Source organism: Erinaceus europaeus, chromosome 23 (genome assembly GCF_950295315.1).
Source record: "Erinaceus europaeus chromosome 23, mEriEur2.1, whole genome shotgun sequence".
In the NCBI taxonomy this organism is placed as follows: Eukaryota; Metazoa; Chordata; class Mammalia; order Eulipotyphla; family Erinaceidae; genus Erinaceus; species Erinaceus europaeus.
Window position 1 is genome coordinate 14163466 of NC_080184.1, and position 13048 is coordinate 14176513.

At 62.2% G+C, this 13048-nt stretch overlaps 1 protein-coding gene across 1 annotated transcript in view; it reads left to right on the forward strand.

Moving 5' to 3' along the window:
• The window catches only part of NOTCH3 (notch receptor 3), a 57165-nt gene that overhangs the window by 38528 nt on the left and 5589 nt on the right, over positions 1-13048 (forward strand). The window contains exons 24-31 of the mRNA XM_060182431.1: positions 104-663; positions 3256-3609; positions 4330-4484; positions 4714-4939; positions 6135-6219; positions 8970-9132; positions 10994-11292; positions 12698-12845. Coding sequence (XP_060038414.1) covers positions 104-663; positions 3256-3609; positions 4330-4484; positions 4714-4939; positions 6135-6219; positions 8970-9132; positions 10994-11292; positions 12698-12845 — 1990 coding nt within the window. The remainder of the gene's footprint in view (positions 1-103; positions 664-3255; positions 3610-4329; positions 4485-4713; positions 4940-6134; positions 6220-8969; positions 9133-10993; positions 11293-12697; positions 12846-13048) is intronic.

Genomic DNA, 13048 nt, shown 5'->3' on the forward strand with positions numbered 1-13048 from the left:
CTTGAAGGCTCCGTCTTCGCCAGGTTCTGACGGTCCTTTCTCTGTGTGTCTCTCTCCCCCATGTTTGCTTCTCCCGTCCCTTTCTCTCCGCCCCACACGCCAGCCTGCCTGGGGTCCCCGCTGCGAGCGGGTGGCCCGCTCCTGCCAGGAGCTGCAGTGCCCCGTGGGGGTCCCCTGCCAGCAGACTGCCCGCGGCCCCCGCTGCATCTGCCCCCCAGGGCTGCCCGGGCCCGCCTGCCGCCCTCCGCGGGCGCCCCCCAACTCAGACTGTTTGGGGCTGCCCTGCCTGCACGGGGGCTCCTGCCTGCCGGGGCCCGTTCCCCGCTGCGTCTGCGCCCCGGGCTGGGCGGGGGCACGCTGCGAGGTGGCGGACCCCCAGGAGGAAGCGGGGTCCCCGGGGGGGGAGGAGGGGGAGCCGTGCCCCAGGGCCTCCTGCCAGGCCAAGAGCGGGGACGGGCGCTGCGACCGAGAGTGCAACAGCCCCGCGTGCGGCTGGGACGGAGGGGACTGCTCCCTCAGCGTGGGCGACCCCTGGCACCAGTGCCGGGCGCTGGGCTGCTGGCGGCTTTTCAACAACAGCCACTGCGATCCCGCCTGCAACTCCCCCGACTGCCTCTACGACAACTTCGACTGCTACGAGGGCGGCCGGGAGCCCGCCTGCAAGTGAGGACCCCACTCACCATCCAGCACCCAGAGCTCTCCCAGTCCCCGCCCACCCACCCACCCAGCCATCCACCCAGTACCCACCCAGTCCCCACCCACCCACCCAGTACCCATCCATCCATCCATCCATCCACTAAACAATCTACCTGTCCACACCTCCACCCAATACCCATCCATCCAGTGAAGCATCCATCCTTCCATCCACCCAGTATCTACCCACCCATCCGTCCATCCACTCAGTATCCATCATCCATCCATCCATTCATCCATCCATCCATCCATCCATCCATCCAATACCCATCCACCCCTTGGTTCACCATCTCCCCATCATCCCCTACCCATCTGTCCATGTTGAGGGCAGTCTGGGAAGAGGATGCCCTGACCCTCTCCCTGCACCCCCCGACCAGCCCCCTGCGCTCACCTGACCCAACTCCTGTGCCCCTGTGTCCTGTGTGCTCCCCACCCCACGCCGACAGCCCTACACTCCCTGACAGCCTCTATGCCCCTGACCACCCCTGCTCCCCCTCATAGCTCCATGCCCGTGACCTGCCCACATGCCCCTCACCTGTCCTTGCACCCTTGACCTGCTCCCCGTGCCCCTCACCAGCAGTCCACCCACTGGCCCCCCTGTCCCTCACCTGAATCCCCACACCTCACCTGCCCCCAGCACCCCTCACCTGACCCCCCGTGCCCCTCACCTGCCCCCGTGCCCCTCACCTGCCCCCGCGCCCCTCACTTGCCCCCGCGCCCCTCACCCGCCCCCCACGCCCCTCACCTGACCCCGCACCCCTCACCCGCCCCCGAACCCCTCACCCGCCTCTGAGCCCCTCACCTGCTTCCCGCACCCCTCACTTGCTTTCTGCACCCCTCACCTGCCCCTGAGCCCCTCACCTGCTTCCCGCGCCCCTCACCTGCTTCCCACGTCCCTCAACTGCCCCCCGGACCCCTCACCACCCCCGAGCCCCTCACCTGCTTCCTGCGCCCCTCACCTGCCCCCCGCTCCTCACCCGCCCCCCGTGCCCCTCACCCACCTCCCGCACCCCTCACTCGCCCCCCGCGTCCCACACCTGTCCCTCAAACCCCTCATATGTCCCCCGAACACCTCACCCGCCCCCCGCGCCCCTCACCCGCCCACCGCGCCCTCACCTGGCCCCCAGTCCCTCACCTGCACCCAGCACCCCTCCCCTGCTTCCCCCGACCCTCACCTGGCCCCCGCACCGCTCACCCGTCCCCGTGCCCCTCACCTGTCCCCCGAACCCCTCACCTGCCCTCCGAGCCCTTCACCTGTCCCCCGAACCCCTCACCCGCCCCCCCAGCCCCTCACCTGCCCCCCGCGCCCCTCACCTGCTTCCCGCGCCCCTCACCTGTCCCCCGAGCCCTTCACCTGTCCCCCAAGCCCTTCACCTGCCCTCCGAGCCCTTTACCCGCCCCCCGAGCCCCTCACCTGCTTCCCGCGCCCCTCACCTGTCCCCCGAGCCCTTCACCTGTCCCCCAAGCCCTTCACCTGCCCTCCGAGCCCCTTACCCACCCCCCGAGCCCCTCACCTGCTTCCCGCGCCCCTCACCTGCTTCCCGCGCCCCTCACCTGCTTCCCGCGCCCCTCACCTGTCCCCCGAGCCCTTCACCTGTCCCCCAAGCCCTTCACCTGCCCTCCGAGCCCCTCACCCGTCCCCCGAGCCCCTCACCTGCTTCCCGCGCCCCTCACCTGTCCCCCGAGCCCTTCACCTGTCCCCCAAGCCCTTCACCTGCCCTCCGAGCCCCTCACCCGTCCCCCGAGCCCCTCACCTGCTTCCCGCGCCCCTCACCTGCTTCCCGCGCCCCTCACCTGTCCCCCGAGTCCTTCACCTGCCCTCCGAGCCCCTTACCTGCCCCCCGCGCCCCTCACCTGCCCCCCGCCCCTCACCTGTCCCCCGCGCCCCTCACCTGTCCCCAGAGCCCTTCACCTGTCCCCCAAGTCCTTCACCTGCCCTCCGAGCCCCTCACCCGCCCCCCGAGCCCCTCACCTGCTTCCCGAGCCCCTCACCTGCCCCCCGAGCCCCTCACCCGCCCCCCGAGCCCCTCACCTGCTTCCCGCGCCCCTCACCTGTCCCCCGAGCCCTTCACCTGTCCCCCAAGCCCTTCACCTGCCCTCCGAGCCCCTTACCCACCCCCCGAGCCCCTCACCTGCTTCCCGCGCCCCTCACCTGCTTCCCGCGCCCCTCACCTGTCCCCCGAGCCCTTCACCGGTCCCCCAAGCCCTTCACCTGCCCTCCGAGCCCCTCACCCGTCCCCCGCGCCCCTCACCTGCTTCCCGCGCCCCTCACCTGTCCCCCGAGTCCTTCACCTGCCCTCCGAGCCCCTTACCTGCCCCCCGCGCCCCTCACCTGCCCCCCGCGCCCCTCACCTGTCCCCCGCGCCCCTCATCTGTCCCCCGAGCCCTTCACCTGTCCCCCGAGTCCTTCACCCGCCCCCCGAGCCCCTCACCCGCCCCCCGCGCCCCTCACCTGTCCCCCGAGCCCTTCACCCGCCCTCCGAGCCCCTTACCTGCCCCCCGCGCCCCTCACCCGCCCCCCGCGCCCCTGAGCCGCCCCGCGCCCCTCACCCGCCCCTGCAGCCCGGTGTACGAGCAGTACTGCGCCGACCACTTCGCCGACGGCCGCTGCGACCAGGGCTGCAACTCCGCGGCGTGCGGCTGGGACGGGCTGGACTGCGCGGCGGCGGTGCCGGCGCTGCGGGCGCGCGGGGTGCTGGTGCTCACGGTGCTGCTGCCGCCCGCCGACCTGCTGCGCGCCGCCGCCCGCTTCCTGCAGCGCCTCAGCCGCCTGCTCCGCACCGCGCTGCGCTTCCGCCGGGACGAGCGGGGCCGCGCCATGGTCTTCCCCTTCCACCGGCCGCCCGCGCCCCCGGGGCCGCCCCCCGCCCGCCCGCGCCGCGAGCTGGGCCCCCAGCCCGCCCCCGAGGTCATCGGGTGAGCGGGGCGCGGGGGTCGGGGTGGGGGGCCTGGGGTGCGGGAGTCAGGGTGGGGGGTGCAGGGGTCAGGGTGGGGGGTGCGGGGGTCAGGGTGGGGGGTGCAGGGGTCAGGGTGGGGGGTGCAGGGGTCAGTGTGGGGGCCTGGGGTGCAGGCGTCAGGGTGGGGGCCACAGGGGTCAGGGTGGGGGGACCCTGGGGGTGCATGGGGTCAGTGTGAGTGTTGCAGGGGTCAGTGTGGGGAGCCTGGGGCTATAGGGGTCAGGGTGGGCAGCCCTGGGGGTGCATGGGGTCAGGGTGGGGGTTGCAGGGGTCAGGGTGGGGAGCCTGGGATCAGTGTGGGGAGCCTGGGGGTACAGGGGTCAGGGTGGGCGGCCCTAGGGGTGCATGGGGTCAGGGTGGGGGTTGCAGGGGTCAGGGTGGGGGACCCTGGGTGTGCAGGGGGTCAGTGTGGGGGGCCTGGGGGTGAAGGCATCTGGGTGGGGGGGACCCTAGGGGTGCATGGGGTCAGGGTGGGGGCCCCTGGGGTTGTAGGGGACGGGACCATTTGGGGGGCCCCTGGGGTTTGGGGGCGCACACTGGGACTGGAGACTGAGGCTGGTTTTGTGGGTGCCTGCGGGGACTGGAGGCCAGGTGGGGGGCCGCAGGGATGGGTTGGAGCCGCCCCCGCCCCCGCCCCCGCCCCCGCCGGTGCTGATCAGACCCTCCCCCGGCCCCCCAGCTCTGTGGTCATGCTGGAGATTGACAACCGGCTCTGCCTGCAGACCCCCGGCAGCAACCACTGCTTCCCCGACGCCCAGAGCGCGGCCGACTACCTGGGCGCCCTGTCAGCGGTGGAGCGCCTCGACTTCCCCTACCCTCTGCGGGACGCTCGGGGTGCGGCTGGGCCCCACCCTGGGGTGCCGGGTGGACGGGAGGTGGAGCCCCGGGAGAGGGGTTGTCCTGGGTATGTGCATGTGCGCCCAGGTTGGCTGGAGGTGTTGGCCTTGGGAGTCCATGCAGCCAAGCTGGTTCTGGGGGGCTCCCTGGGGCTGCATGCATTGGGGCTGGTTTTGAGGCGTCGTGGGCTGGGGCTGACACCCCCTGGACACCTGCCCTCTAACAGGGGAGCCCCTGGAGCCGGCGCCCGAGCCTGGGCTGTCCTTGCCGCCCCTGCTGGCGGCGGGCGGCGTCTTCCTGCTGGTGGTCCTGGGCCTGGGGGTGATGGTGGCCCGGAGGAAGCGGGAGCACAGCACGCTGTGGTTCCCCGAGGGCTTCTCCCTGCGCAAGGATGTGGGTGCCGTCCACAAGGGCCGGCGTGAGCCGGTGGGGCAGGACTCGCTGGGCATGCGGTGAGCCCCCTGCACCCCCACACCCAGATCCCATTCCGGACCCCCCCCCCTCAAGACCCCAGCCTTCCGGAGTCCCAATTCCACACACAGGGGAGGGGAGGTGGAGGAGGTCACCCTTCGTTCAGAGACCTCCCCAGTCTGATTTCCTGCACCCCGTTTCCTGCCTTCAGGGCGTCCTTGCCCCACTGTGGCTCCCCAGAAGTGCTTGGCATCTGTTTTTACTGCCCCTTCCAATCAATCAATCAATCAATTGAAGGTCCACCATGGGGCCAGATGATGGCGCACATGGCTGAGTGCACGTGTCACCAGGCACAAGGACCCGGGTTCGAGTCCCTGGTCCCCACCTGCAGGGGGAAAGCTTTGCGAGTGGTGAAGCAGGGCTGCAGGTGTCTCTCTGTCTCTCTCCCTCTCTACCTCCTCCTTCCCACTTGATTTCTGCCTCTTTCAACCCAACAAATAAATAAAGATAAACAAAACAAAACAAAACAAAAGGCAGTCGGGCGGTAGTTCAGCAGGTTAAGCGCAGGTGGCGCAAAGCGCAGGGACCGGTGTGAGGATCCCGGTTTGAGCCCCCGGCTCCCCACCTGCAGGGGAGTCGCTTCCCAGGCGGTGAAGCAGGTCTGCAGGTGTCTGTCTTTCTCTCCCCCTCTCTGTCTTCCCCTCCTCTCTCTTTCTGTCCTATTCAACAACGATGACATCAATAACTACAATAACAAGGGCAACAAAAGGGAAATAAATATTTTTTAAAAAAAACTTAAAAAAACAAACAAGAAACCATTTTCATTCACCACCCTGAGCCTTGATCTTATGTTTCCCAGACTCCTCTGACCGTTGCCCATTGTGACATTAAAAAAATCTAATTAATTAATTAATTAGTTTCGAAAGCGACAGAGGAAAACAGAGATGCAGAGACAGACAGACACCCGCAGCCCTTTGTGACCTCTGATTCACCCTGAACCCCCTTTCCCCTCCCACCTTGGCGCCTGGGGACCCCTGACCTAGGAGACCCCCCCGACCTTGCCATCAAGCTGGGGATCCCTCTTCACATTGTGTGCCTGAGACCCCCCACTTCCCCTGGACCCTGGGGTCCCACCAACCCAGGAAGAAGCCCCCAGCCCCTGGGGACCCACCTGTGGGGTCTCTGCTCCCCCAGCCCAGCCCCCCTCCCGAGCCGCCCTTCCCTCTGTGCCCACAGGAACATGGGCAAAGGAGAGAGTCTCATGGAGGACATGGCCACAGACTGGATGGACTCCGAGTGTCCAGAGGCCAAGCGACTGAAGGTGCCGCCCCAGCACCCTCTGACACCCCATCCCACCGCCAAGGTCCAGGTTCCGGCCCCGGCTCCACTCAAGGGGTCCCGGAGCGCTGGGGGAAGCTCCGGTGTGGGTGCCTCTCTCTCCTCTCTCTGTCTCTGTCTCTTTCTGGAAAAGTAGGCTCGGGAACGCTGAAATCTCGCAGGCATGGGGAAATTGTTTGGTGATGTCAAAAAAGAAAGAAAGAGAGGGAGGAAGGAAGGAAGGAAGGGAGAAAGGAGGGCTGGGCTATGATGCACTCGCTAGAGTGCAAACATTACAGGGCTCAAGGACCTGGGTTCAAGCCCCTGGTCCCCTCCTGCAAGGGGGAAGCTTTATGAGTGGTAGGGCAGGTCTGCAGGGGTCTGTCTGTCTCTCCACCTCTATTTCTTCTTTCTTTTCCCTCCCTTGCCCCCAGAGCCCTGCTGAGCTCTGGCTGACGGTGGTGCTGCGGATTGAAACCAGGACCTCAGAGCCTCAGGCAGGAGAGTGTTTGCTGAACCCCTGTGCTGTCTCCCAGCCATATTATTATTATTATTACTATTATTATTATTATCACTATTATTATTATTTCCCCAGAGCCCTGCTGAGCTCTAACTGATAGTGGTGCTGGGGATTGAACCCAGGGCCTCAGAGCCTCAGGCAGGAGAGTCTGTTTGCTGAATCCCTGTGCTGTCTTCCCAGCCATATTATTATTATTATTACTATTATTGTTTCCCCAGAGCCCTGCTCAGCTCTGGCTGATGGTGCTGCTGGGGGTTGAACCCAGGGCCTCAGAGCCTCAGGCAGGAGAGTCTGGTTGCCACTCTCTCGCCCTCTTTATTTCCCCCTTCCTTTTAAATTTCTGTCTGTCTTACCAAATAAAAGAAAAAGAAAGAAAGAAAGAAAGAAAGCAAGAAAGAAAGAAAGGAAGAAAGCGGGGCCAGATGGTGGCACCCCAGGCTCTGTGCACATGATACTAAGGAAAAAGGACCCACTCAAGGGTCTGGGTTCGAGCCCCCGGCTCCCCATCTGCAGGGGGGAGGCTTCATGAGCGGCGAGGCAGGTGTGCAGGTGTCTGTCTGTCTCTCTCCCTCTCTATCTTCCCCTCCTCTCTCCATTTCCCTCTGTCCCTACCCAATAAAAATGAAAAGTGGCCTCCAGGAGCAGTGGATTCGTAGTGCTGGAACCGAGCCCCAGCGATAACCCTGGAGGGAGGGTGGTAAAAAAAAAGAAAGAAAGAAAGAAATGAAGAAAGGAGCGGGTTAAGCATATGTGGATGGAAGAAGAGAGATAGATCCTAAAAGCAATAAAGGGGGAGGAGTAGACCTTACAAAAAAAAAAAAAAAAGGGAAGAAGGAGGAAGGAAGAGAAACAGATTCAGAAAGAAAGGGAGGAGGAAAAGAAGGAAGAGAAACAGATCTTGAAAGGAAAGAGGGCCACCTTCTGCAACCCTCAATGACCCTGGGTCCATGCTCCCAGAGGGATAGAGAATGGGAAAGCTATCAGGGGAGGGGGTGGGATATGGAGATTGGGCGGTGGGAATTGTGTGGAGTTGTACCCCTCCTACCCTATGGTTTTGTTAATTTATCCTTTCTTAAATTAAAAAAAAAAAAAGAAATCGAGAGAGGAGGGGAAGACAGAGAGGGGGAGAGAAAGACAGACACCTACAGACCTGATTCACCACTTGTGAAGGGACTCCCCTGCAGGTGGGGAGCCGGGGACTTGAACCAGGATCCTTACTCCAGTCCTTGAGCTTGGAGCCACGTGTCCTTAACCCGCTGCACTATTGCCCAACTCCCTTATTCCACTGTTTTAAGTAGCAATTATGGATTCATTTTCACTGCAGTATAGTTTTCCAACATGAGATCATTAATTTTTCTCTTGGTGAACCTGTTTAATCCTATTTGGTGGTTAATATGAACGCCACTATTAATATAATTGAAAATTTTAGAAAATGAATAAATAATATTTTTAAGAAAAAAAAAAAAAAGGAAAGAGGGAGGGGAAGCGGCCCGGGCGGTGGCGCACCTGGCTGAGCGCACATGTTAACAGGGCTCAAGGACCCGGGTTCAAGCCCCTGGTCCCCACCTGCAGGGGGGGAGCTTTGTGAGCGGTGGAGCAGGGCTGCAGGGGTCTGTCTGTCTCTCTCCCTCTCTCTCCCCCTTTCCTCTCGATGACTGGCTGTCTCTATCCAATAAATAAAGAGAATAAAAATAGAAAGAGGGAAAGAAGGAAAATAAATTGATCCAGAAAGAAAGGAAGGGGGAGTCCGGCGGTGGCGCAGCGGGTTAAGCGCCGCAGGTGGCGCAAAGCACAAGGACCGGCGTGTGGGTCCCGGTTCGAGCCCCCGGCTCCCCACCTTCATGGGAGTCGCTTCCCAGGTGGTGAAGCAGGTCTGCAGGTGTCTGTCTTTCTCTCCCCCTCTCTGTCTTCCCCTCCTCTCTCCATATGTCTCTCTGTCCTATCCAACAACCATGACATCAATAATAATAACTACAACAATAAAAAAACAACAAGGGCAACAAAAAGAATAAATAAATACATACATTTAAAAAAAATTAAAAAGAAAGAAAGGGAGAGAATATATTCTAAAAGAAAGAAAAGAGAAAGAAAGATAAATCCTAGAAGGATGGAAGGAAGGAAGGAAGGGAGGGAGAGAAATAGATCCTGGAGGTGGCCGGGTGGCCTGGGACCCCCGTGTCTCTCCGGCCCCCCTCCCCATCCTCCTGAGACCCCCTCCTTCCTGGTGTCCGCAGGTGGAAGAGCCTGGCGCCGGGTCCGAGGAGGCCGTGGACTCCCGCCAGTGGACGCAGCACCACTTGGTGGCCGCCGACATCCGCACGGCCCCCGCCACGGCCCTGACCCCACCTCAGGGGGACGCGGACGGCCACGGCGTGGGCGTGAATGTGCAGGGACCAGGTCAGCGGGCCCGTCCTCGTCCCTGGGACCCCAAGCTGGCCCTGCCCGGGGGCGGGGGGACCTGCACCCTGGGTGTGTGTGTGTGGGGCTGGGGGGACTCTGATGAATGACTGCACCGGTGGTGCAGTGGTCAGAGCACCGGAGTCTCTTTTTAATTTCTTTACTGGGGGATTAATGGTTCACAGTCCACAGTAAATACAATAGTTTGTACGTGCACAGCATTTCCCAGTTTCGCACGTAACAATTCAGCCCCCACTAGGTCCTCTGCCCTCATGTTCCAGGACCTCAACCCTCCACCCCCTCCCCCCCGCACCCCAGAGTCTTTTACTTTGGTGCAAGACCCCAACTCCAGTCCACGTTCTGCTGAGTGTTTTCCCTTCTGATCTTGTTTGTCAACTTCTGTCCGTGAGTGAGGTCACCCCATCTGTTTCTAACTCATCAAACTTCACAGGATTCCTTCCAGCTCCATCCCAGATGGGCTGAAAACGGTGAATTCACTATTTTTTCTTATTTATTTATTTATTTATTTATTCCCTTTTGTTGCCCTTGTAGTTTTATTGTTGTAGTTACTATTGTTGTTACTGCGATCATTGTTATTGGATAGGACAGAGAGAAATGGAGAGAGGAGGGGAAGACAGAGAGGGGGAGAGAAAGACAGACACCTGCAGACCTGCTCTTCACCGCCGGGGGCTCGAACCGGGATCCTTACATCAGACCTTGCGCTTTGTGCCACGTGCGCTTAACCCTCTGTGCCACCACCCGACTCCTGAATTCACTCCTTTTAACAGCTGAGTAGTATTCCCTGGTGTATCTAGACCACAACTTCTCAACTGTTGTTGGACACCTGGGTTGCTTCCAGGTTGTGGCTGTTACACATTGCGCTGCTATGAACACAGGTGCGCAGAGATCTTTCTGGATGGGTGTGTTGGGGTCCTTAGGATCTGTCCCCAGGAGAGGAATTGCAGGGTCACAGGGCAGGCCCACTTCTAGCTTCTGAGAGTCTCCAGACTGCTCTCCACAGGGACTGGACCCACTGACATTCCCACCAGCAGTGAGGAGGCTTCTTTGTCCCCACAGCCTCTCCCCGCGTCCTCCATCCCCGTGCTCCCCGTGACCCTGCTCTCTCCCCGCGTCCTCCATCCCCGTGCTCCCCGTGACCCTGCTCTCTCCCCGCGTCCTCCATCCCCGTCCTCCCCGTGACCCTGCTCTCTCCCCGCGTCCTCCATCCCCGTGCTCCCCGTGACCCTGCTCTCTCCCCGCGTCCTCCATCCCCGTGCTCCCCGTGACCCTGCTCTCTCCCCGCGTCCTCCATCCCCGTGCTCCCCGTGACCCTGCTCTCTCCCCACGCCCTCCATCCCCGTGCTCCCCGTGACCCTGCTCTCTCCCCGCGCCCTCCATCCCCGTCCTCCCCGTGACCCTGCTCTCTCCCCGCGTCCTCCATCCCCGTGCTCCCCGTGACCCTGATCTCTCCCCGCGTCCTCCATCCCCGTGCTCCCCGTGACCCTGCTCTCTCCCCGCGTCCTCCATCCCCGTGCTCCCCGTGACCCTGCTCTCTCCCCGCGTCCTCCATCCCCGTGCTCCCCGTGACCCTGATCTCTCCCCGCGTCCTCCATCCCCGTGCTCCCCGTGACCCTGCTCTCTCCCCGCGTCCTCCATCCCCGTGCTCCCCGTGACCCTGCTCTCTCCCCGCGCCTCCATCCCCGTGCTCCCCGTGACCCTGCTCTCTCCCCAGGCCCTCCATCCCCGTCCTCCCTGTGACCCTGCTCTCTCCCCGCGTCCTCCATCCCCGTGCTCCCCGTGACCCTGATCTCTCCCCGCGCCCTCCATCCCCGTGCTCCCCGTGACCCTCCTCTGCTCACAGACGGCTTCACCCCGCTCATGCTGGCCTCCTTCTGCGGGGGCTCCCTGGAGGCGGCGGCGGAGGAGGAGGATGGGGAGGACGGGGCCGGCATGATCTCCGAGCTGATCGGCCAGGGCGCGCAGCTGGGGGCCCGCACGGACCGCACGGGGGAGACGGCCCTGCACCTGGCCGCCCGCTACGCCCGCGCCGATGCCGCCAAGCGACTGCTGCACGCGGGAGCCGACGCCAACGCCCAGGACCACGCCGGCCGCACCCCGCTGCACACCGCCGTCACCGCCGACGCCCAGGGCGTCTTCCAGGTGGGCCCGGGTTCGAGCCCTGGGGCGGGGGGGGTGGGCCAGGCTGCAGGTGCCTCTCTGCGTCTCAGTCTCTCACCTTTCTTTTCTAAAAAGGAGAGAGAAGGATCTGGACGGTGGTGCATCTGGTTGAGTGAGCACATTCCAGTGAGCCAGGACTTGGGTTCGAGCCCCTGGTCCCCACCTGGCCGGGGCGGGGGGAGGAGGTGGGCCAGGCCGTAGGTCCTTCTCTCTCCCTCGTCTACCTCTCTACCTCTCTCTCTCTCTGCTTTCCATCAATCAATAAATAAAATAAATAAAAAATTTAAAAAGTTGCATCAGAGAAGATTGGCCAGGGGCCGGGTGGTTGAGCACACCTGTTACAGCGCACAAGGACCCAGGTTCAAGCCCCTGGTCCCCGCCTGCAGGGGGGAAGCTTCGCGAGTGGTGAAGCAGGGCTGCGGGTGTCTCTCTGTCTCTCTCCATCTCCCTCTCCCCTCTCGATTTCTGGCTGTCTCTATCCAATAATTAAATAAGGATAATTTTTAAAAGGTTAAAAGAAGACTGGACAGAGAAATTGAGAAGAGGCTATATATATATGGAGAGAGAGAGAAATTGAGAAGAGGCTATATATATATGGAGAGAGAGAGAAATTGAGAAGAGGCTATATATATATGGAGAGAGAGAGAAATTGAGAAGAGGCTATATATATATGGAGAGAGAGAAATTGAGAAGAGGCTATATATATATGGAGAGAGAGAAATTGAGAAGAGGCTATATATATATGGAGAGAGAGAGGGTGGGGACAGACACCTGCAGCCCTGCTCCGCCCCTCATAAAGCCTCCCCCCACAAGTGGGGACGGGGGGCCTTGAACTTTGTATCTTTGAAAATATTTTATTTGCACATTCATGTATTGGGCTGAAACAGAGAGGGATTGAGAGAGGAAGGACAGAGAGACACCTACAGCCTTGTGTCACTGCTCCTGAAGCTTCTCCCCTGCAGGCGGGGGCTGGGGGCTCGAGCTTTGGTCCTTATGCATGGAACAGATGTGCTCAGCCAGGTGCACCCGCCTGCTCCCCCACGACCCCCCATATGTTTATTTCTGAGACTTCAGAAAATGGGGAAGTGAGGAAATGGGGAAGTGAGGGAGTCTGGGTAGCAGCCGTTGTGTGGCCTCCAGGTGGGGTTGGGGGGCCCTGGGGGGTGGCCTGAGGCAGTTGCTTCCGTGCCCGCTGACCCCTGACTGCTGACCCCTGACTGCTGACCCCTGACTGCTGACCCTGACCCCTGACTGCTGCCCCTGACTGTTGACCCCTGACTGTTGAACTCTGACTGCTGACCCCTGACTGCTGCCCCTGACCCCTGACTGCTGACCCCTGACCTCTGACTGCTGACCCCTGACCCCTGTCCCCTACTCCCCCCCTCAGATCCTCATCCGGAACCGCTGCACGGACCTGGATGCCCGCATGGCAGACGGATCCACAGCACTAATCCTGGCGGCCCGCCTGGCGGTGGAAGGCATGGTGGAAGAGCTCATTGCCTGTCATGCTGACGTGAACGCCGTGGATGATCTGGGTAGGTGGGGAGGCCTCGGGGTGGGGGCCGCGTCCGTCAAGACTCCCAGAGCCGTGTACCCCTCTGTCTCCCCGGACGCCTCCCCGCCCTCCATGGGCTGGACCCTGGGACCTGCGTGTTTCGGGTGGGGTGACCTACAGCGCACCTGTTTCCACACACAAGGACCCGGGTTCAAGCCCCTTCGTCCCCCGTAGGTCCTGGGT